We start from the raw sequence: 23,855 nt of genomic DNA on the forward strand, positions 1-23,855 counted from the left end.
GACCACTACCCATAGCCACGTTCCTTGAGTTTGGTCCATTGATAAGTTTATAGTTGATGTTACTGCCTCAGCAAAATAGATTCACTATTGGCTTGTTAAGTCTTCACATATACAACCATTTGATCACTGCTTAGTGAAGTGGAAATAATACTATACAGGAAATAAGAAGATCCAGGTTTGAATCCCCCCCCCTTTCTTTTTTGGTGAGGCAATTGGGGTTAAGTGACTTGCTCAGAGTCACATAGCTAGTAAGTGTTGTGTGTCTGAGGCTGGATTTGAACTCAGGTCCTCCTGACTCCAGGGCCGGTGTTCTATCCACTGCGCCACCTAGCTGCCCCCCGGGTTTGAATTTTGGCTCTGCCTTTCACTAGCTGTGGGACGTGTAATACTTCAGGATCCTAACATGACAATGGTCTCCAAGTTCAAATCTGGTGTTTCTGAACCAACTAGAACAAAACAGCACTCCAACACCGTTACAAGGGTCTATATTTCTCTTTCATGCTTTCTACAAACATATCATGGATTTTTAGTACCTTCTGATTAGTGGTATGAAACACATTAGAGATAGGGAGAGCAAGGGAAAATTGGCAGCTTGAGCATTGCTTTTGTATCCATGAACTATTGAGAAAACCAGAGGAAGGGTCCCATGTGTTGGATGGTTCTCCAATGGAAGATTTACGGAAGCACACTGAGAAGAATCCCACAGAATGACAAGGTCACAAGTGGTACCAGTGGAGGGGGTGCCTACACCCAGGAGATCCTGAGGCTACTGCAGCATCATGGTAGGGCACCCACAATAGGTGCTGTTCCTCCCACAGGAGACCTTTCTCATGAGGATTTTACAGAGACGAAAAAGTGGGTACGGGGGTGGGTAGCGGCTGACATCATCTCCATCTTGTATTCTTTTCTAAAGTAAGTTTTCATTGATGTTTCCTGTTTTTGACATCATTCTAATCATCCCCAGTATCCCTCCTCCTGTACCTCCCAAAGTGATTCCATATAACAAAAAAGTACTTTTTTTTAAAGGAAAGAGAAATCCACACGTTGGAAAAAAATAAAAATAGATGCCATGTGTAACACCTGTGGACCTCCCACCTCCATGATAGGGTCAGCTGGGGAGCGGGGGGGGGGGGGGGTTCCTCTTCACTCAAGTCCTGCTTGATCTTGCTAATTTGGTTACATTAACTTTTGAATTTTTGAAGCGTCGTTCTCTCCATTTACATTGTAGTAGTTACTGGGTGCATTGTTTTCTTGGTTCTGCTTACTTCATTCTACATCAGTTCATACAGATCTCTCCATGCTTCTCTGTATTCATCACAGTCATTATTTCTTACAGCACAATAATATTCCATAAAATTCTTGTACTACAATTTGTTTAGCCATTCCCTAGTAGAAGAATGTCTACTTTATTTCCAATTCTTTGCTATAGCAAAAAGTGCTGCTATAACTATTTCGGATATTTTTTGTTATTGATGCCTTCCCTGGGGTATTGGCCCAGTGAAAGAATCTTTGGTTCAAAGGGTATGGGCATTTTAGTCACTTTATTTGCTTAATTCCAAAAAGCTCTCCAGAATGATTGTACTAATTCACAGCTCCACCAAAAATGTGTTAGTGTGCCTGTTGTTCAACAACCCTTCCAACATTAACTATTATCATTTTTTTTTCATCTTTTCATCTTTCATCTTTCATTTTTTCAGGGTGTGAGGTGAAACCTCATGGTTGTTTTGATATGTGTTTCTCTTGTTTTTAGTTATTTGGAGCATTCTTTCATGTGGTTGTGAAAACTTTGAAATTCTTTTGAGAACTGTTTGTTCATATACTTTAACCACTGATTTACTGGGGAATTGGTTATAGATACATACAAATGTATGTATGTATATAAATTGTTTATACAGTTTGGATACTAAACCCTTATAAGAAAAATCTGATACAAGGATTTTTTCCCCATTTGACCATTTCTCTTCATCACAGGTGCAATAATTTTGTCTGTGCAGAAGCTTTTCAGTTTCAAATAATCAAAGTTATCTATTGTATATTTTACAATTGCCTCTATCTCTTATTGGGTTAAGAATATGTCTTCTATGGCCAGCTGTGAAAGACTTGGCTACTCTGATCAAGACAATGATCCGAGACAATTCCAAAGGACCCGTGATAAAAGATGTTCTCCACCTCTGGAGACAGAACTGACCAGCTCTGAATGGAGACTGAAGCATACTTTTTTTAAACTTTATTTTTCTTGTTTTGTGTGTGTTTCCTTTTGGAACATAGCTAAAATGGAAACGTTTTCCACAACTTCACATGTTTAATCGATATATTGCTTGCTTTCTCAAGGGAGGGGGGAGGAGCAGGAAAGAAGGAGAAAATTCAGAACTCAAAATTTTTAAAAATGAATGTTAATTTTTTACATGTAATTGGGAAATATTTAATGAAATAAATAAGATATATTTTAAAATATACATCTGCTTATAGCTAGAGTAGGCATATGATCTGCTTCTCTTCTAATTTTTTAATAGTATGATCTTTAATATTAAGGTTATACTATAAAAAAAATTTGAAGCAGATCATATACCTCTCACAGCTATCACCAGGAGATATTGTGGGAGGTAGTGTGATGTGCTAGACTAGCCTAATTTTTGGCAGAGTGCTTTCCAGTTTCCCAGAAGATTTTATTAAATAAGGATTGTTTTTCCTAGGTAATTTATGTTTTCTACTTTATCAAACATTGGGTTATTGAGTTCTATCATTTAGGATTCTCCCTTGTTCCACAGATCTCTCTCTTTTTTAACCAGTACCAGACAGTTTTGAGGATGGCTGCTTTATAACGTAGTTTGAGGTCTGTAAGTGATATTCCCCTTGCATCCCTATTTCTTTCAGTCATTTCCTTTGACATTCTATATCTTTTGTTGTTCCAAGTGAAAATTGTTACTATTTTACTGAGTTCTATAGAGTAAACCCTTGGTAATTTGATTGGCATAGCAATAAAAATAGAAATTAACTTTGGTAGTATTATCATTTTTATTACATTGATACTGCCTAGTCCTAAACACTGAATATTCCTTCTGCTATTTAAGCCTGTAGCTGTATCTATATGTGTCTTTGGTGAACCTTGGTAGGTTGATCTCCAGATATTTTGTGAACTTTGTAGTTATTTGGAATAGCATTTTTCTATTGTTGCTTCTTGGGTTTTGTTATTGTTATGTTGAAATGTGGTTGATTTTTGAGGCTTTATTTTGTAGCCTATAACTTTGCTGAAGCTATTGTCTCAATTAGTATGCCGATTCCCTAGGATTTTTCCAAGTGTAACATCATATCATTAGCAAATAGTAACAGTTTTATCTATTCTTTACCTATCCTTATACTTTTATTTCTTTTTTTTGGGGGGGGGTTGAGGCAATTGGGGTTAAGTGACTTGCCCAGAGTCACACGGGTCCTCCTGAATCCAGTGCTGGTGCTCTATCCACTGCGCCACCTAGCTGCCCCTACTTTTAATATCTTTATCATCTTATTGCTAGCATTTCCAGACCTAACTCAAATAATAGAGAGGAGGTATCCTTGTTTGGTTCTCTTATTTATTAAAAAAGGTATTAATGTATCCCCATTGCATGTGATGCTTGCCTTTTATTTATTTATTTTTTTGGTTGCCTTTTATTTTTAATAGATGTTTTTCACTGTATTAAAAAAGGTCCATCCATGCCTATACTTAGTAGGGTTTTTAGCACAAAAGAGTGACATATTGTCAAAGGCTTTTTATGCATCTATTGAGATGATCATGTGGTTTTAAATATTTTGGCTTTTAATATGATTAATTTTATTGACTGTTTTCCTAATACCGTCAACTTTGTATTCCTGATATTAATTTCATGTGGTCATAATGAATGATTTCTTTGATAAACTGCTGTCTCATTTATAGGATTTTGTTTAAAATGCTTGAGTCAATATTCATTAATCATATTGGCCTAGAGTTTTCCTTCTGTGTTTTTTATTTTCCCAGTTTAGGTGCCAGATAAAAGGATTCTGGTAGCGTTCTTTCTCAATTTTTGAGAACAATTTGGGAAGTATGAGTGTTTATTGTTCTTAAAAAGTTTGCTAAAATTCTGTGAATCCATCAGGACCAGGAGGTTTGGTTTTGTTTTGCTTTTGGATAGTTCCTTTACAGTTGGATCTATTTCCTTTTCTGAGATTGGGCTATTTAAGATCTTTGATAGTTTGCATATTTTAAATTTTTGATAATATTCTTCTATTTCTTTTTGCATTTTCAGTTTTATTAGCAAATAACCAGGTGTCATGTTTTAATTATTCCTCTAATTTCTTCTGGTTTTATTGGGATTTCATCTGGCTCACATGCTATTTCATTGACTTAACTTTCTGTTCCTTTTTAAATCAGATTTGCTAAACTTTTGTCAATTTTGTTCGTCTTTTCAAAGTATCAGCTTTTAGTTTCATTTATTGTTGCTATGTTTCTCCTGAATTTATCTGTTTTTCATTTTTGTGCTCATTTGGGGTTTATTTGTTGGCTTTCTAACTTTTTCAAATGCCTATCAAGTTCATTATTCTCTTTCTATTTTGTTAATATATGTTTGTAGGAATATGATTTTCCCGGTGAGGACTGCTTTATCTGCATCCTAGAAATTTTAGTATGTTGGTTCATCATTATCATTTTCTTTGACATAATTATTGTCTATGATTTGTTCTCTGACCCACTCATTATTGAGGATTTCATTGTTAAGTCTCCATTTGGGACTCTGTCTTTTGCTTGTGATCCCTGAACCAATTTTTATTGCATTATATATAAAGGACATATTAACTATTTCTACCTTTTTACATTTATTTGCAATATATCTCTGCTATAATACATGGTAAATTTTTGTAAAAGTTTTATGTGGTGCTAAGAATTTGTATATTCCTCTGCAGTCCCTTTTAGAAGACACCATAAGTCTTTTAACACTAGTTTCTCCAGCAATTTAATTAGTTCTATATTTTCCCTTATCTTTTTGTTAGACTTATTCAGAATTGCTAGAGGGACGTTGAAGTCTCCTATCACTATTGTGTTACTGTCTATGTCTTCTCATAGCTCAGTGAATGTTTCCTTCATAAATGCTGATGCTAAGAAATCTGAAGCAATTGTTGTCTATGGTTCCTCTCAGCATAATGTTGTTTCCTTGTTTGTCCCTTTTTATTTCTTGAATGTTTGTTTTTCCTTTGTCAGATAGCATGACTGAAACTCCTGATTTTTGTTTCTATTTGGGATTTTTTGGATTCACCCGATGCATAGTAAAATTTTTTCCTCATCTCCTCAGTTTAATTTCATCTATGTCTTTGCTTTTGTTTTTAATGTTTTTGTAAGGGATGGATAGTAGAGTTTTTGTTTTCTTATCCAAACTGTCACTCTTTTTTATTTTACTGAATTGTTTAATTCATTCATATTTAAGTATACGAGAATCAGGCTTATATTGTCCTCCATTTGACTCTAATATTGTTTTTTTCCAATTATGATATATTCACCCTTCTACTGTAAACAAAATACCATGTTCCTTCAGGTACTTTAGCCTCTTTTTTTGAGGTGGCCCTATTCCCACTGGCTCTCTAATCCTTATCACCCTTTCCATTTGCTACCCTTTCCCTCTAAAGTTTTGTTTATTAGCTCCTTTTTCTTTCCTGCTTTTATCTGTTTTTTTTTTTTATTTCTTCCTCCTTTTTTTTTTTTTAAATATGAGGTAGTTGGGGTTAAGTGACTTGCCCAGTGTCACACAGCTAGTGAGTGTTATGTGTCTGAGGCTGGATTTGAACTCAGGTCCTCCTGACTCCAGGGCTGGTATTCTATCTATTGTGCCACCTAGCTGCCCTTCTGGTTTTCTTTCTAACACTGTTTCCAGTGCCTCTCTATTATGGAACATCCATCTTTTTTTCATTTATGACTAAGTTCAGATTTGTTAGATCACCCTGGGCTGCATCTTGAGCTCCACTGCTCTTCAGAACAAATGATTCCATTCCATTTTGCATTTTCTGGTGGCTGCAGAAAAGTTTTGTGTTATCTGAATTTCCCTACTTTTGTATTTGAAAGTCTTTCTTTCTGATTGCTTGCAGAACTCATTTCTGAATTGGGTTGTTAAATTTAACCACTATAATGTGTCTTAGAGTTTGAAGTCTTGTTTTGTTCTGTTTTCTGGAGTAATCTAGGAATTCTTTCAATTGGGAATTCTTCTTCCATGTTCGAAAATTCTGGGCAGTTCTCTTGTATCGTTTCCTCCATTACGATGTTAAGGGTTTTTTTTATCTTGTCATGTTCTTCCGGGGGACCTATGAACCTTAGGTCATCTCTATGCATCCTCTCTTTAAAATCAGTATGTTTTGTTTGGATAGTAAGCCTATTTTAAAAATGTTACTGTTTTCTGCTTCTCTTCTTCTAGGTTGTCCTTCACATCTGTGTATTTGCTTTCCTAATCTAATGTTTCTTTTGTTTCTTTGGGGAAGCTTGTGATCGCAGATTCCCATTTTTCTATTCTGCCATAAATTCTGCTCTCATCATTTTCATTTCTCTTTTAAATTACTCAGGAATGGCGCGCTGGGGTTCCATGTTCTGCTCACGTTCCATAGGGTCCTCTGTCTCAACAAGAGTTGGATCATTTTCCTTCATTTTGCAGTATTTATTCCTAGATGCTTCTACTCATTCGCTAGACATGGAAGCCATTTTCCTTCTGCTGTTACTGCTTTTCCTCTTTGTTTACCTGCTTATGTTCCAGATCCTGTCCTGGTGTCCTGTCAGCTCCCTCTGCTCCTCGGTTCTCTGGTTTAGCAGTTCTCTTGGCTGCCAAACTGGTGCCCTCGGAGCTAAGGCTGATGGTCTCTGAGAAGGACTGAGCTCTATTTCAAGGGTGGACACCTGTCCAACCTCTTTCTGCTGAGATCTCTTGTAGCACAGAGTGCTGCTGCCTGGTGGGCCAGTGAGCTTCAGCACATAACAGGTTGGGGGGAGAAGGGTGTGGTGTTGTGGCATTGGGTTTTGTTGCCAGTCCCTATGTTGGGGGCAGCTGGGCTGCTGGGGTGTGGTGCACAGCGCAGGAAAGCTCAAGGTGGGCATCAGTTCATGCACTGTTGTTGTTTGGATTCCAGGTGTACTAGGTCAGTGGTGTCACACTCAAATAGAAAAGATCCCTGTGGGCTGCACGTTGACTTAGAAAAGCACAAACTGATGTTATCTATGTTGTACTATATTTTAATTTATTTCATTAAACATTCCCTATACATTTTAATCTGGTTTGGGCCACTCGGGAGTTTTGCTGGCCACTTGTTTGACACCTCTGTCCTAGACTATGGAAAAAGCTGAAGTTGTTTTATTTTTGTCATATAATTCCTGATTTGGAGAGGTCTGACAGGCCGTGGGGATCAGAGAAAATGTCCTGTCCACCATCTTGTTGGTCCTGTGACCCAGAAGTCCCCTCTATCGCCTATTCTTGCTAATAATACCTTGACCTAGCAGATTGGGGGGAATCTTTTCCTTCCTGAGAGATCATGAAAATTGATCTCTATGTGCCTTTAAAATCATGTTTTTTCTAGCACGTTTTTTTCTGCATGCATGAGCACATGGTCCTGTTTCTGTCCAAGTTCAATCTTGAGGGTCTGAGAAGATGTGCACTCGGCAAAGTGAATTCTGCTTTTGTCCCCCATGAAGGGATCAAATGATTGGGACACACGATTTATGAATCTAATCTAGAACATGGGTAACCCAGAAGGCATCTGATTTTCTACTATGCTGTGGCAGCCATATTTAATCCTGGGATAAACCAGTTCTTAAGACGGAGAAAAAAGAAAAAAGTACTGAAGATCCAGAGATCGGCCACAGTAATTTAAAATATGGCACCCACTTGTTTACTATCACTGAATATTTAGCATCTTTTTCATGCATTGCTCGAGGGCCACAGTGCCCTGAGCCCAAGATGCAAAAACAGAGAAAAGACAAAAAGAGGAGACTGAGGCCCCACACTGGGGAGAGAGGTAAGGGTAGAGGCGATCCCTCAAGAGTAGGGGGCTGGGGTAAGGGGAGGAGTTGAAGTGGCCAAGAAAAGCTTCTGGAGGAGGTGGGAGCAGCCAACTCGGGGAACAGAACAAAGGAACTTTACTGTCCTTCAGGGCGTCCAAGTCTTGACCTAAGATGTGTACACAAACCTGGACCAGTGATAACAGTGTTGGGAGGGGAACAAATAGACCCCCAAAGGGATGGCAGCCTGCAGCACAGCAGGGACAAGAGGACCTCTCCAGCAAGGAGTGAGTGGCCCATCCCAGGAGGAAGGTGGTCCAGACTCAGGTCATTAACTACAAGGAATGCTTACTACCTACGTGCTCAGTGCTCAGAAGCTCGGTTTTAGAGGCCTTGGAGAGGCAGAGCCCACACATGTAGGAGGACTGGAGAAAGGGTAGGGCCTGAGTCTGGGGGAGAGGTGGACCTGTCTCCAGAGGGCACAGAGAGAAGGGCTCAGCTAAGTGAATGGACTAGGTGCAGGCATGAGAATCTGGGAGTGGAAAACCCAAATGTGGAAGATGCTTGGGAGTTGACTGCACCTGGTTCCTCACAATTCTCCAAAGCTGTGGTCTTTTAATTATAGAAAGGGAGAGAGAAAGAAAAGCTCAGAGATTATTTCAAAGAGGAAAAAGAGGGTTAGGAGGAAAAACAGGTTTTGGGAAAAAACCGATGAATTGAGTAGGGACTGCTGAGTTTGCCCAGATGTGGGACACTGAGCGACAGAGAGGGACCGAATCGCCTTACTCTCACTCTGATTCATTCTCATCCAGAAGAAGAATGTCCTTCAAACTGAAAAGGGGGAGGCACACCACATGGAGAAAGGACAGCCTCCCAAGATAGTGAAGAGAGCACTGAGGTTCCCGGCCTGGACACAAGACGTCACAGAGCTTATCTCTCGGACGTGCCGCAGCAACGGCGCTGAGGAAATCACGAACAGGGAAGAGACGCTAGCCAAGAGAAGCGATGGCAGCCGGGAGAAGCTGAGCAGTCGTGGCTGAGGCAGCCCATTCCATTTATGGGTGGCTAGCTCTAATTACTGCAAGTTTTACTTAAACAAAACATCAGTCTACTTTCTGCTTCTTCTGCCCTTTGGGTCAAGCACCACGGAGCTAATGCCTCGTCCCCACGTGCCCGGCCCTTCGAGAACTGGGATAGCTCTCGTCCATCCCTCTAACTCTCCTGTCCTTCAGGCTGAACTCATTCAGCCTACTACAAATCAATCAAAAAGCACTTAGTAAGAGCCTATACCGAGGGCCGGGCACTGTGCTAAGCACTGGAGATGTCAATACAGAGAATGAAAACATCTTTTTAATCTCTGTGCCCCCAGTGCACGGCACAATGCCCAGCACATAGTGAGAGGTTAATAAGCACTTTTCATTCATCCATGATTGCCTAAGTAAGGATCACTTCCCACAAAACACAGACCCAGCCACACCATGCTTTAGTAAATAGTCTTCATGAGTTCCCATAACATCCGGAGGTGGCCACACCAGGGCCACGTTCCCAGGCACTCAGCCAACTTGGTTTTCAGCTAGCAGGCCTGCAAACCAACACTAGGCCTTTACTACACACATGCAGCTCATATGACTATTGCCCTGAATCTATTTTTTATGGTAATTTTTATTATTTTTTTTTTGTTTTTAACATTTACTTCCACAAGATTTTGAGTTCCAAATTTTCACCCCATCTCGGCCCTCCCCCCACCCCAAGATGGCAGGCATTCTAAATACCCCTTCCCCTAGTCTGCCTTCCCTTCTATCTCTCCCCTCCCTTCTCTTATCCCCTTCCCCTTCAATTTTCCTGTAGGGCAGGATGGATTTCTGTACCCCATTTCCTGTATTTCTTATTTCCCAGTTACATGTGAAAACACTTTTTTTAAACGTGTTTTTAAAACTTTGGGTTCCACATTTCTCCCTTCCTCCTTCCCCACCCACCCTCATTGATAAGGCAAGCAACTAAATATAGGTTATATATGTGCAGTTATGCAAAACACTTCCATAGTAGACATGCTGTGAAAAACTAAGTCTATTTCTCTTAATCCTATCCCGTCCCCCCATTTATTCTATTCTTTCTTTTGACCCTGACCCTCCTCAGAAGTATTTGCTTCTGATTACTCCCAATCTGCCCTCCTCTCTATCATCCCCCTACTCTCTTGTCCCCTTCCCCCCCCATTTTCCTGTAGGGTAAGACAGATTTCCACACCCAATTGAGTGTGTATGTTATTCCCTCCTTAAGTCAAATACTATGAGAATATGATTCACTCATTCCCTCTCACCTTCCCCCATTTCCCCTCTACTGTAACAGCCTTTTCTTTTCTGTTTTTTTTTTGTGGGATAATTTACCCCATTCTACCTCTCCCTTTCTCCTTCTCCTAGTATATTCCTCTCTCACCCCTTAATTTTATTCTCCAGATATGACCCCTTCATTTTCAACTCACCCTGTGCCCTCTATCTATCTATATCTATATATACGTAAAATTTTTTCCCCTCCAACTACCCTAATACTGACAAAGGTCTCATGAGTTACAAATATCATCTTTCCATGCAGGAATGTAAAAAGTTCAACCTTAATAAGTCTTTTATGATTTTCTCTTTCCTGTACCTCTTCATGTTCCACTTGAGTCTTGTATTTGAAAATCAAATTTTCTATTCAACTCTGGTCTTTTCATCAAGAATGCTTGAAAATCCTCTATTTCACTGAATGACCATTTTTTCCCCTGCAGGATTATACTCAGTTTTGCTGGGTAGGTTATTCTTAGTTGTAATCCTATCTACTTTGCTCTCCAGAATATTATATTCCATGCCCTGCGGTCCCTTAATGTAGAAGCAGCTAAATCTTGTGTTATCCTGATTGTGTTTCCACAATACTTGAATTGTTTCTTTCTGGCTGCTTGTAATATTTTCTCCTTGACCTGGGAACTCTGGAATTTGTCTACAGTATTCCTAGGAGTTTTCCTTTGGAGATCTCTTTCAGGAGGAGATTGGTGGACTCTTTCAATTTCTATTTTGCCCTCTGGTTCTAAAATATCAGGACAGTTTTCCTGGATAATTTCTTGAAAGATGATGTCTAGGCTCTTTTTTTGATCATGGCTTTCAGATAGTCCAATAATTTTTAAATTCTCTCTCCTGGATCTATTTTCCAAGTCAGTTGTTTTTCCAATGAGATATTTCACATTGTTTTCTAATTTTTCATTCTTTTGGATTTGTTTTACAGTGTCTTGATTTCTCATAAAGTCACTAGCCTCCAATTGCTCTAACCTAATTTTTAAGGAAGTATTTTCTTCAGTAATCTTTTGGACTTCCTTTTCCATTTGGCCAATTTTGCTTTTTAGGGCAATGTTTTCCTCATTGGCTTTTTGGACCTCTTTTGCCATTTGGGTTAGGCTATTTTTTAAGGTGTTATTTTCTTCAGTATTTTTTTGGGTCTCCTTTGGCAAGCTGTTGACTTGTTTTTCATGATTTTCTTGCATCACTCTCAGTTTTTCCTCTACTTCTCTTACTTGCTTCTCAAAATCCCTTTTGAGCTCTTCCAAGGCCTGGGAGTGATTCATATTTTTCTTGGAGGCTTTGGATGTAGGAGCTTTGGCTTTGTTGTCTTCTTCTGGTTGTATGTTTTGATCTTCTTTGTCACCAAAGTAAGATAATATAGTCTGACTCTTTTTGCGCTGCTTACTCATGATCCTGGCCAATTACTTGAGTTTTACACTCTTTGTTAAGGTAAAAGTCTACTTCCAATGTAAAGAGTGTACTGTCCCAAGCTTTGGGGATTTGTACAGCTGTTTTCAGAAGTACTTCTAGGGACCCGCAAATTTTCAGTTCTTCCAAGGTGGTGAGGTGTTTTCTCTCCACCACCACAACAAGCTCCACTGCACCAGCATTCCTCCTTGCCCCAGGACCACCCCTCAGAACTGTGACCCAGATCCAAGCACTGGTAAAGCAAGAGATTCCTGCCTCAGCACTGGCAAAGAGATCCCTGCAATCCCCCTTTGATCAGCTACTTGATTTTCCCTCAGTCTGTGGGCCGGAAGCTCAGGAAAAAGCCATGGCCCCGTGCCGCTTTTGAGACTTGCAGCTGAGACCTAGCTCCTCTCTCACTGCAGTCACAGACTTTTCCCACTGACCTTCCTAGTTGTCTTTGGCATTCAGGGGTTGAGAAGTCTGGAAACCACCACAGCTGCCCGCGATTCAGTCCTCTGAGGCCTGCTCCAGGGTTGCTGTGGCCAGCGAGCCCACGCCGAACTGTGCTCCTCTCCCTGCCCGGCGCAATACACCTTTCTGATCTACCATCTAGGCTGTCTTTGGCTGGAAATTTGTTTCACTCTGTCTTTTTGTGGGTTCTGCTGCTTTAGAATTTGTCTAGAGCCATTTTTATAGGTATTTGGAGGGCTTTGGGAGAGAGCTCAAGACAGTCACTGCTTTCCCTCTGCCATCTTGGCTCCGCCCCTGCCCCGAATCTATTTTGAAATAGGAATAAATACCATGAGACAGGAAACAAAACAGGATTGGACCCCCAGCTCCAAGAAAGATTTGATTTAGAATGCCCTAGACTTGGCCTGTTAACTCATCTGTAAACCGCAGTTTCTCCTAATCTTCAATCAATTAGGTCATTGTGAAGATGATATGGGGTTAGCTGCTTCCCAGGGAAACAGCAGTGGAGTCTACCGAGAAGACTTCATGCCGTTTCCTGGTAGTGGCAGTGTGAACCTGGACAGAAAGGCCTGCCTTCAAACTTGGCTTGGACACTCACTAGCTGGATGACCTCCACTGGGACTGACCCTCCTTTGAACCTCCACTCCCTTCTCGGGAGCTCTACCCTCCCCAGAGGAGAGGGGTTGTATCCACGTCCCCAGCATCTAGTGGACTGCAGGAGCTTACACACAGCAAGTGCTTGATAAATGCTTACTGAATTGGACAGAATGGCTACAAGATACAATGCTAATATCCACTAAGCTTATTACCCATTCTATTACCCATAGAAATGGGTGCTTTAAAAAAAAAAGATGATCTTCTAATGTAAATGATCTTTGCCACAGATTTTACAGCGAAATCAATAAAATGGGTTCTGATAAAGCACACTCCTGGAAAGTAAAACCACGTGGCCTTCTCAGCTGGATGAGCTCTTCAGAAGAATGGGCAATCCACTTATCTTGTATTCTTGTATTCGAGGTTCACCATTCATACCTAGTGATCTGGAATCACGGGCTCTGGTTCAAGCCGGCTAAACGTTCGTTAAATAAAGACTCCAAGCTCCCACAACATTTAGTTTGTCATCTCAAGTGCATTTGAAAGTCAAGAGAAAACCTGATCCAAAATCCATCCATCCTGAAAGCAAAAAGTTTAGATAAAGTGCTGAATGTGACCGCCTCTATCTCCCAATTGGGAGGGACCCCTCCCAATCCCTGCAGAGCAGCAGCTTTGGTTTAGGAACAGAGATGAATTTTCTGAGGCATGAATAGAAGTTCAACATTCTTTTAGAATGAACACAAATCACAGGATTGTCATGTCTGAGAACTGATAGGGAGAGAATGAGAGAACCACAGGTAGAGAAACTGAGGCCCAAAGATGGAGAATGACTTACTTAGAGCCACATGACAAGGGTGTCAGGGCCTTCTGACCCTCCATTTCTGTAGTAAGGGGTGAAGCCCACAAGTCTACCCACGGATCTATACTTGGGACTGGCACCACAGATGGCAATGAGCCAGGCTCAGTGTCCGCACAGGGGAGCAGGAGGTATCTGAGAAAACGACCAGAACTTTCTTTGAATCCAAACTGCTCAGGAGCTCCCAAGTCTTTACAAGATGCTGTAAAGCCCAGCCCACACAGGAAGGATTAAAAGAACAGGAGCCTGGGGGTCCAGTAAGTGGTCCCAGTTAATCAATGCCTTAGATAAAGGAACTGACATAGTGAAGGTCAGGGAGGCCAGCTACCAGGACACACACAGGATTTAGCAACAACAGAGACAACAGTTGATGAGAGATCAATTGTCATGGTCGGACCTGAGGTGCACAAGGCTTCCATTGGCAAACGTGGCCAATGTATGGACTTGCTTGGTATGACTATTTATTTGTTACAAAGGCAGCCTTTTATTTTTAGAGGGTCAGGGGAGATAGAAGGTAATAGAAGCAGGAAATAGAGGGTAGTAATAGTGATACCAAGAAAGGAGAGAAATAAGACCGTTAATGGGTCATTAAAAAATAAACCAAAGGGGGCAGAAAGGCGTAGGAAAGGGGTACAAGCTGGGCAGTGCTGGTGCTGCCACGGTAATTCTGAACTAGCCAGAAACAACACCCTGGTCCAGGGAAGATCGGTGCGTTTTCTGTTCTTCACTGGAGAGAAATGTTGATGTTTACTGGTGTTTGTCAAGTTTATAATGATAAAAATATAAATTTCAAGAATTTAAAAGACTCATCAGGCTGTGTCTGCCTGGAAACTGAAGGGTGCTAGCCACACACCAAGAGTGCTTCCTACACCAGCATCCATGCAGCAGCAGATACACTGATAGGGTCTTGAGTGTGTGGAATGAAGTTGGTGGAAGATCTGCAGAAAAACAGGAGAAAGTCAGAGAGATGGACAGACTAGGGATAGAGGGCAGATCGTCTGCCTGGGCACTGCCCGACCTAACCTCTCCTGTAGGCCTTCCACTCAGAGGCTTTCCGCTGGCTGCTGGGAGGTGATGGGTTGAAAAAGCAAATGAAAAGGGTTAATGTGTTTTGTTCCCAGCTTCAGAAAAGCTCAGTCCAAAGCTGCAGATGGAAGGAGGCACACAGCTTTTATTCGGGGCTAGGAAGAAGTCAAAGAAATTCACTCCCCCTGCTCTAGCTAGGGCTGAGCCCCGCTGCCCATGCCCTACTGAAGGGGCTTGGTTAATGAGAGCTCAGCAGCTGTGGGACAGCAAGGTGGTCTACAGCCTGGCAAAATTAACCAAAGAGCTGACAATGTGGCGACTAGTGTCCCCAAAGCCTTCCTCACGTTGGGCAGTGAATTTTCTGGGCATGTGTTTCTTTTCCCAACTATATGAATCTGTGGGAGCCTGTACCCATTTCTGTATGGGAGGCTGAAAATGAGGTTCTGGCAGGTTCAACCAGGCTACAAAGGAGGCTTTGATGGTAGCCCAGAAAACTGACAGTTTGTTTTGGAAGACTAGCCTAGCTAACTATGGAGGGGCACATTGGTGATGAGTTTTTTGGCCACAACAACGCATAAGTGGTACTTTGTGCTATGTGGTTCTCTTCTACATTCTCAGTGGCAGAGAAGGGGACAAGGAGACAGAGTGCTAAAAATCGCATAGTTTGTAGACCATCTAGAAACGTTCCTTTGACTATGGGTATTGAGATCCTTGTCTAGCGAATGAGTGGCCATGCTGCAGTGAAGAATGCATCCCATTATTTGTGAGATCCTTGCTACAGATGAAATCAGAAGAAAGAAGGGAGTTTCAGGGAAATGGAAGAATGGTTCATAGAGAATCCTTGGAGAAGGAAAAAGAGCAGTTGGTAGACCAGGCTTTATTGTACACTGAAGGCGGTATTTCGCAGGATACTTGTTCATCACATTTTTCAGTAACGTATTAACATCCAGGCATTTATATAGCACTTTAAGGTTTGCAAGGTGTCTTACAAATATAATCCCATGCCATCATTTTAATAGCATTCAATCATCTGCCCAGTGCTTGACTGGCAGGAAATCTGGTAAGAGAGCATGAACATCCCCCTTCACCGAGGGGCACTTTCTCCCTTCTTGGAACTTGCCCTTACACACAACCACCAAGGGGAAAGGTTAACATTAGGGCAGCGTGTCATAATAGATGGAGAGCTGGCCTTGGGCCAGGGCACCCCAGGTCCTGGCTATGTGACCTTAGACAAGTCACCTCACCTCCCAGTGCCCCCAGCTGCTCTTGGCGAGCATGAGCTGCAGAGAAGGTGCCGACCTGCACCGAGAGAGTTTCATTATCCAGTGAAGTCCAGGCCTAGCCCCTCTCCCAATCCCATCTGCAAAAAGACCACCATGAAAATGTTTTTTACTGATGCACCAAAGTGGGTGGCTGAGGATGAAATGGTAGAGAAATTTTAGAAAGAATTCTAATAATAGCCTCCAAATCAAATCAATATAAATTCCCATGCTTGGTGACTTCAATACAAAGTCGGGAAAAGATGAGGAAGGAGATAAAGACAAGGTAACACATGGTTCAGGAGAAGGAAATAAGGAAGGCCAAAGACCTGGAGGTTACACAGAAGCCTCATGCCTCTGTATTCTCGACATTTCCTTTGAGAAAAGAAATGGCAGGCCCTGTACGTGCCAAGCAACAAATGACATCATAAAGAATAGAAGAATTTGGGGCAGCTAGGTGGTGCAATGGATAGAGCATTGGCCCTGGACTCAGAAGGACCTGAGTTCAAATCCGGCCTTAGACCAGACAATTGACACTTACTAGCTATATGACCCTGGGCAAGTTACTTAACCCCAACTGCCTCACCATCCCCCCCCTTGCAAAAAAAATAGAAGAATTTATATTTTAATGGAAAGGAAAGACTTGTTATTAGTGTGGAAGCAATTCCTGAGTCAGCTAAAGTCAACCCACTGACTTGTGTCAGAGCTAAGATTCAGAAGCAATGAAAAAGAAGACTAATAATGAGAAAAAGATACTACACAGACTTGAAACAACTTAACCCTGTACAATGTAAACAAGACAGTCAACTTATCAAGCACCTACTACGTGCCAGGCACTGCGTTAGGCGCAGGGACACAGAGAAAGGCAAAAGGCTATCCAAGCTCACAAAAAGCTCACAGTGCAATGGGGGAGGGCAGCCCACATGCAAACAACTATGGGATACTAGAAATACTGGAAAAAATGGAGGATAATCACCGGAGGGAAGGCACTAGTGTCAAGGAGGATTGGGAAAGGTTTCCTGCAGAAGGTGGGATCTCAGCTGGGATTCCAAGGAAGCTGGGAGGCAGGGATGAGGAGGGTGAGCAGTCTGTGCTGAGGGGACAGCGGTGACAATGCCCAGACGTCAGGGGGAGGAGCGGCAAGAAAGCCAACGTCACGGGATCCCAGAGTATGGGTGGGGGCAGAGGAAGAAAGTGCAGGGCAGCGGCAGGTTAGGAGGGGCTTTGAATGTCCACCAGGACATTTTATATTTGATCCTGGAGGTGACAGGGAGCCACTGGAGTTTAGCAAATGAGGGGATGGTGGTGATATTTTGAGATCTACACTATAGGAATAATGATGATGATGATGAAAGCTAACATATAGTACCCTACAGGCACTGTGCTAAGTAAGCCCTTTACAATTATCTCATTTGATCCTCACAACAGCCCTCAGAAGTGGGTGTTATTATTATCCCCATTTTATAGATGAGGAAAGAAGCAAATAGAGGTAAAGTGACTTGGCCAGGGTCACACAATTAGTAAATGTCTAAAGCTACATTAGAACTCAGGTCTTCCCAGCTCCAGGGTCAGCACTCTACAAACTCTGCCATCTAGCCGAGTGGAGGATGGTCTGGAGAGACTCAAGGCAGGCAGACCCTGCATCAGCTACTGCAATAGTCCAAGAGTGAGGTGATAAGGGCCTGCCCTGGAGGGGCAGTAGCAACGTCAGAGGAGAAAAGGGGAACTGTAACAGAGATGCTACGACAGCACTTGGCGACTGACTGATTAGAGACAATGGGATGAAAGTGAGGAAACCCTACATTCCAAGCCTGGGGTACCAGTAGGAAGATGGTACCCTGGACTATGACAGGGAACTTCTGAAGAGGAAAAAGGTGACACGCCCAGTTTAAGACATCTAACTAGAGATTCATCTAACAGGCAGTTGGAGGTGCCAGATGAGGTCAGCAGAGAGGCTGGGGCTAATAAGTAGATCTGAGGATCATCAGCATAGAGATTTTAATGAAAACCACAGGAACTAGTAAGATCACCAAGTGAAAAAGCAAGGCATGAGAAGAGGGCCGGGGACAGGGTCCTGAGAAACACCCACGGTCATTGGGCGTGACCTGACTGAAGATCCAGCAAAGGAGACTTGAGGAGAGGTCAGGTAGAGAGAAAGAAAACCAGGACAGAGCAGTGTTGGAAAAACCTAGAGAGAAGACAGAGTCAAGGAGAAGGGGGTGACTGACAGTGTCAGAGGCCGCAGAGAGGCCAAGATGAGGAGTGAGAAGAGGTCATTGGAGCTGATGATTAAGAGATCCTGGGTAACCCTGGAGAGGGCAGCTCTATTTGAAGGATGAGGTCAGAAGCCAGACTGTTCAGAAGAGAACAAGAGGAAGGGATACAGAGGCATTGATTATAAGCAGTCACATAAGCCAGGAGACGTGTGGAATAACAGCTAGTGGGGATGCATGGATGAACAGGCCTTTTGAGGATGGAAGAGCAGTACCAAAGCAGCTAGTAGACAGGGAAACAAGGAAGATAGTAAGAGAATGGGACGATAGCAGGGGCAACCTGCTGGAGAAGCTGGGCTGGGCTGGGTCATTTTGCACATGCGGGGTGTTTGGACAGGGAGAAAGGTCATCTCTTCATCAGAGACAGGGCTGAAGGTAGAGACAGTGACAGAAGGCCTCTATCTAGCTGACTGACAGGAGGAAGGGCCAACTGGAAGCCCTCAGAGAATGGCCTCTTTTTTTTCAGTGAAATATAAAGCGAGGTTCTCAGCTGAATGGGGGGAGGATGGAAGGACAAAAAGGTCTGGAAGAGCTGGCCAGTGAGTGGGAGTTAATAAGGGAGGTGTAAGAGGATTGTCTTGCCATGGCAAGGGCCCAGTTGAGATTACATCACACCAATGTGCAGTGGACTCAGTCTGCAGTTCTGTGATTTTCTCCAGCTTTGTTCAGGAGTACATGAATAGGAGAGGAGTCAACACATGGAGGCAGTAGTCCAAGGCTAGGGATTGCCAGGGAAAAGTCAGGATAAAGGAGCAGGGGGCCAGAGCTAAACTGGTTCACCAAAGGGGTCAAGATGGAGAAGGCAGTAGATCCAAAGCATGACACATATCTGGGTAGCTGAGGTGTGGTAGAGGAGTAGGTCACAGTCAATGAGTAACTTGAAGAGCTGTGAGATTATGGTGTTTGAGGGAGAATCAATACACAGGCTGATGTGCCTAGGATGAGGGCAGGAGCTGGGGAGGAGAGTGGCTGTGAGCCAGGCACTGAACTCACTGAGGAAAGAAGGGGAATGTCCTGGAGGTCTGTAGACAAGAGCACCAGAATCTGAACTGAATGGTTAAAATGGATGGACTTAGTGAGCCTCAAAGGAGGAGAGGTGATGAGGGATGCTGGGAGAGAGGGACCCTGGAAGTGACAATGGGGGGTACCCCAACAACTCCACCTTGACCAAGAGCCAAGGAGAATGAGTAACTTGGTAACTTGGAAATGGAGGCCAAGAAGGCTGTGCCATCAGGAGGCAGCCAGATCTCAGGGAGAGCCAGAAGATGGAAAGAAAGGAAAAGATTTAGGATGAACAGAAGTCCAGAGAGTAGGGGACAGAGAATGGGGTTTGAATAGCTGGGAGTTTAGAATCCCAAGGGAGAGGAGACTGGGTGGGAGTTTACTAATTACCAATGATTAAGTTCAGGTGGGTTATTAACACCACTGGGGCGTGGTCTCAGGATACAGTCCTCTAAGGCTATTAGGCAGCTCAGGTGAGGGGAGCCGATGGAATCCAGTGTCTCTCCTTTCCCTACAGGTAAGTCCTCTGCCTGGAGGCAGAGAAAGAAGGACAGGTCCTCTGCAATTAGGAAGAGGCCAACCTACAAGACCAGCACTCAGAAATGGGAAACGGACAACAGAAATGATGCTAACATCAACACCAATAATTTTCTACATAAGTTCAGTCAATGTAAATTCATTGTCACAAGGAGGGCAGAGAAGAAGGGCTGGCCCATGGCCAGAGGGCGGGTGGGCAGGCAGGCTGACAGTATGCTCCACTGAGGGGAGGGTTTGGCCAAGCTCAAGGACGTGGAACCAATTCAGCAAACAACTGCGGGCCCTGATGCCTGGTCCTGGGGAAGAAACAGTTTAGCTAAGATGTGGCCCTTGCTTTCATGGGGCCCCTAACCTCTAGGGGAAATAAGATACAGATGCAGGCATTATGGGCAAGTAAATAAAGAGACAGAGGAAAACACTCCCTTCCCATTTGCCCCCACCCCAGGCCTAAGGGGAAGGCCTTCAGTAAGCTCCCATTTCTTTAGTCCTCTAAGGTTTGCTTCTCTGTGAGCTAGGGGATTCCAGGGTAGACATCCTCCTGTTACAGACGAAGGGCCAGTGTGTGCCCCTTTAAGTCAGTCACTATGGATTTATTAAGCAGCTATGATGTGCCACACCCAGGGCTATCAAAGAAAGGCAAAAGGCCAGGCCCTTCCTTCAAGGAGCTCACGCTCTGATGGGGGCCAACAATGAGGTCCCTATAAGATGTACAAGGGAAACCAGAGGTAATCCCCAAGAGGAGGCCCTGGGGGGAAGGCCTTGGGCAGAAGGTGGGGTTTGGGCCAGGAGGTAGAGATGAGGAGAGGGAGCATTCCAGGCACCGGACACAGCCAGTGCAAACACCCACAGCAAGGCCACTGGGCTGGGCTGTAGAGTACATGGAGGAGAGTGAAGTGTAAGAGGGTTGGGAAAGCAGAACGGTGACAGGGTGTGAAGGGCTTTCAAAGCTAAACATGATTTTATATTTGATCCTGGATGTCACAGGGAGCCCAGAGTGCTGGCTTCTTCCCTCCTTCCTCCCTTCCTCTCTTCCTTCCTTCTGAGCAGGGGGATGACATGGTTGGACCTAAATTTCAGAACAATTGCTTCAGCAGATGTGTGTGGGATGAACTAGAGAAGGGAGACCTGAGGCAGGGAGACCAACCTGAGAGCTCCTGCCATACAGCGGGTGTGAATGGATGGACGGTGGAGGACGTGTGTGTGTGGGGGGGGAACGTATACAAGAGATGGAAAGGGAGAGACAGAGGACAGAGAAGGATGGATGGATAGACAGATGAATGGATGGATAGAGATAGATAGATAGACAGACAGACATGATAGAGTGAGTGACTGAGCACGTATTAAGCCTTTACTATGTGCCAATCCATAGACGTTGGTGAAGGTAGAAATGATATGGGAATCAGAAAAACATGAGAAAAACAATTCGAGATTTTAGGTCTCTATATCAGCTCTAACCATGGTTTTTACGAATCTAGAGTTCCCAGGAAGCTGTATACACTTACATATAGATATCTTTGATGAGCCCCGTGTGATTTCAATACATTTTTTACCCGCTCGTGTATTTCATCTGAGTTTGAAGGTGAGCACCAATCTGAATGATATCTGCAGACATAAATGACAGAGAGAGATGATTTGTAGACAAGGTGGGGGCGGGGAGGCAGGTAGGGAACCCTTTCCAAACCCCACATGTCTGTTACAGACAGCTATTTCCCAGCCCCTTCTCCACAACTGATGATACGGTCAAGATCCAAAAAGATTGCAAAAAAAGCCTAGTATTTGGGCCAAATCTCAAAAGACATAATATAACTTAGAGGAATTTCTTCCATTTGGGTGCCAAAAAATTAAATGCCTAAGCACCGCATGGAGGAGTCACAGCCAGCCAAGTGTTGGAAGGGGTGATGAGGAAGTGGGATTGACCTTGTTCTGACTCCCCGGGACAGAATGAGGACCGGTGGGGCAGCACGCCCCGGCACAGGCTGCCTTGGGAAGTAGGGGCTCCCCAGGAAGGGAGCTCAGAGCCAAATGCCATTCTGGGAGGCAGCGGTCAATGTGAAGAAGGCAGGAAGAAGGGACAGGAGGGGGCTGAGGGGCCCAGCCGAGAGCGGCTGAGGAGCAGCCCTACTAGGTGCTCAGTAGGACGGGTTCTCGGCTCCCTGTCCCTGGACGACCGTGTTCAGTTCTGGGGTCCACATTTGAGGAAAGATAAGCAATGATGAGCTGGAGGGCGACCAGGAGGGGTGTAGGGTGGGAGTGGGCATTAGAGCCCATGAGAGACAAGCATCAGCTGGAGGACAGAGGAGTGTTTGCCCTGGCGAAGAAAAGGCACCATCAGCTGGCTGGGAGCCAGGACCTGAGCCATGCTCCCCACTGCCCAGAGGGTGCTGGGCCAGGCCAATCCACCTGCTGCCTCCTTCCCCTGGAGGTTTCCCAACCAGACAACAAAGCGAGGGCCACCACAGTGCCAGATGTGCCCCAACAACAATACTTGGGAGGGCTGGCTAGACACAAGTCGATGACCGCGAACCTTCTGATCATCTGCTTTATCAGAAGACATGACACTACACTGCCTGGAAGCATACTCCCACCCCCTCCCATTCTCTCCATGCCTATGACCCCCAAACTCTGGCCTCCACAGAACAAGAACAGAGATAATATCTAGCATTTGCAAAACTCTACTGATGTATTATTTGATGCATCTAACAACCCTGTGAAGGAGATGCTGTTATTTACCCCCATTTTACAGAAGAGGTGCTGAGAATTTTAGTGACTCGCCAAGGGTCACACAGCTAGTAAGTGTCTGAGGCAGGATTTGAACTCGGGTCTTCCTGACTCCCAAATCCAGCACCTGTCCACTCTCCTCAAACCTTCCTCCCCAATGTCCCATTCCATTTCTACCCACTCCTTTCGCTATGCCCTCTGCAATGCTGGCTCCATGTTTAGCACATTTCTTTTCATCGTTCATCTTTCTCGCTCCTCCCATTTTCTTGCACTTCTGAGATCTGGCTCCCTCCAGATGACATGACTTCCCTTGCCTCCTTCTTTAGCACTGGTTCCATTTTCATTCATCCTCTCAACTCATGGGGGTGGGGGTGGGGTCTGAATACCCTTGGCTCTCTACTGCCCTCCCTATGCCACCAACACTCAGCAATCATGGTTGGCCATTATCTACTGACCCTTAGCACACTCTCCCTCCTTTCTCAATGAGTTCAGTGCTTGGCTCACAGCTTTCCTCTCCACCCCAATCCCTTTGGTCATTCTAGGGGACTTCAACACACATTTTTATGTACCTTTAAATATCCCAATGAACTCAAGTCTCATGGCCTACTCCTCTTCTCTATTTCAGCTCTCTACAGGGATGGTCTCACCATCAAGAGTTCTACTTCCATGTTCGTAATCCTTTATCCCTCCATCTCTTCCTAGGCTTCACTCCCCCTAAATCTACTCTATAATCCTTGTACTGTGCTAAGTCATCGTCCTGCTAGTGCTACACACTCTTCTCTTCTCAATCTGGCCCATCGGTGAACCACTACACTATTGATGACCATGTCTTGGACCAAGCTCCAACCCTGGATTGCTCCCATCATCCACTCCTTCACTCTCATTCACATGTTGCTTATGGGCACTGGAGGAAATCACAAAAACTGTTCCGACTGGATCCAGTCTCAAAACTGGGCCCTCACCATAACTAGGCAACCTCCTACTTAATTGTTTCCCTATCTCACTCTCCACAGCAGCTACTCCAAATCTTTTCTTCTCTCCTTACCCTTCTTATATGTCACCAAAAAATTGGGACCATTCATAGAGAATTCCTCTTCACACATTCCTCTGACATCACCCCTCACTCTCTTCTCCTACAGTCTCTGATGATAAGGTAGCCTTTCTGCTTGTCAAGGTCACCCCCGTACATGTACCCATGAGCCCATCTTCTCCAGCAGACTGCCCCCACTCTTGTCCTTCCCCCTTCTCTAATATTTAACCTCTAACCTCTCTGTATCTACTGGTTCCTTCCGTACTGCCTATAAACCAATTCTCCCCCTCCTCCCATTTGTAAATCCTCATTAGGTCTTCCCATCTCCCTCTGCTATCTTCCTATAATTCCTGTCCTCTTCTCAGTTAAATTCCTTCAAAACGCTATGGAGAGTT

General features: G+C 43.8%; 1 protein-coding gene across 1 annotated transcript in view; it reads right to left on the reverse strand.

Moving 5' to 3' along the window:
- The window catches only part of SPATA6 (spermatogenesis associated 6), a 137,104-nt gene that overhangs the window by 16,133 nt on the left and 97,116 nt on the right, over nt 1-23,855 (reverse strand). Inside the window, exon 13 of the mRNA XM_027837967.1 lies at nt 21,215-21,314. Coding sequence (XP_027693768.1) covers nt 21,215-21,314 — 100 coding nt within the window. The remainder of the gene's footprint in view (nt 1-21,214; nt 21,315-23,855) is intronic.

The sequence above is a fragment of the Vombatus ursinus genome, unplaced genomic scaffold (assembly GCF_900497805.2).
Source record: "Vombatus ursinus unplaced genomic scaffold, bare-nosed wombat genome assembly UNPS02014825.1, whole genome shotgun sequence".
NCBI classification, from domain to species: Eukaryota; Metazoa; Chordata; class Mammalia; order Diprotodontia; family Vombatidae; genus Vombatus; species Vombatus ursinus.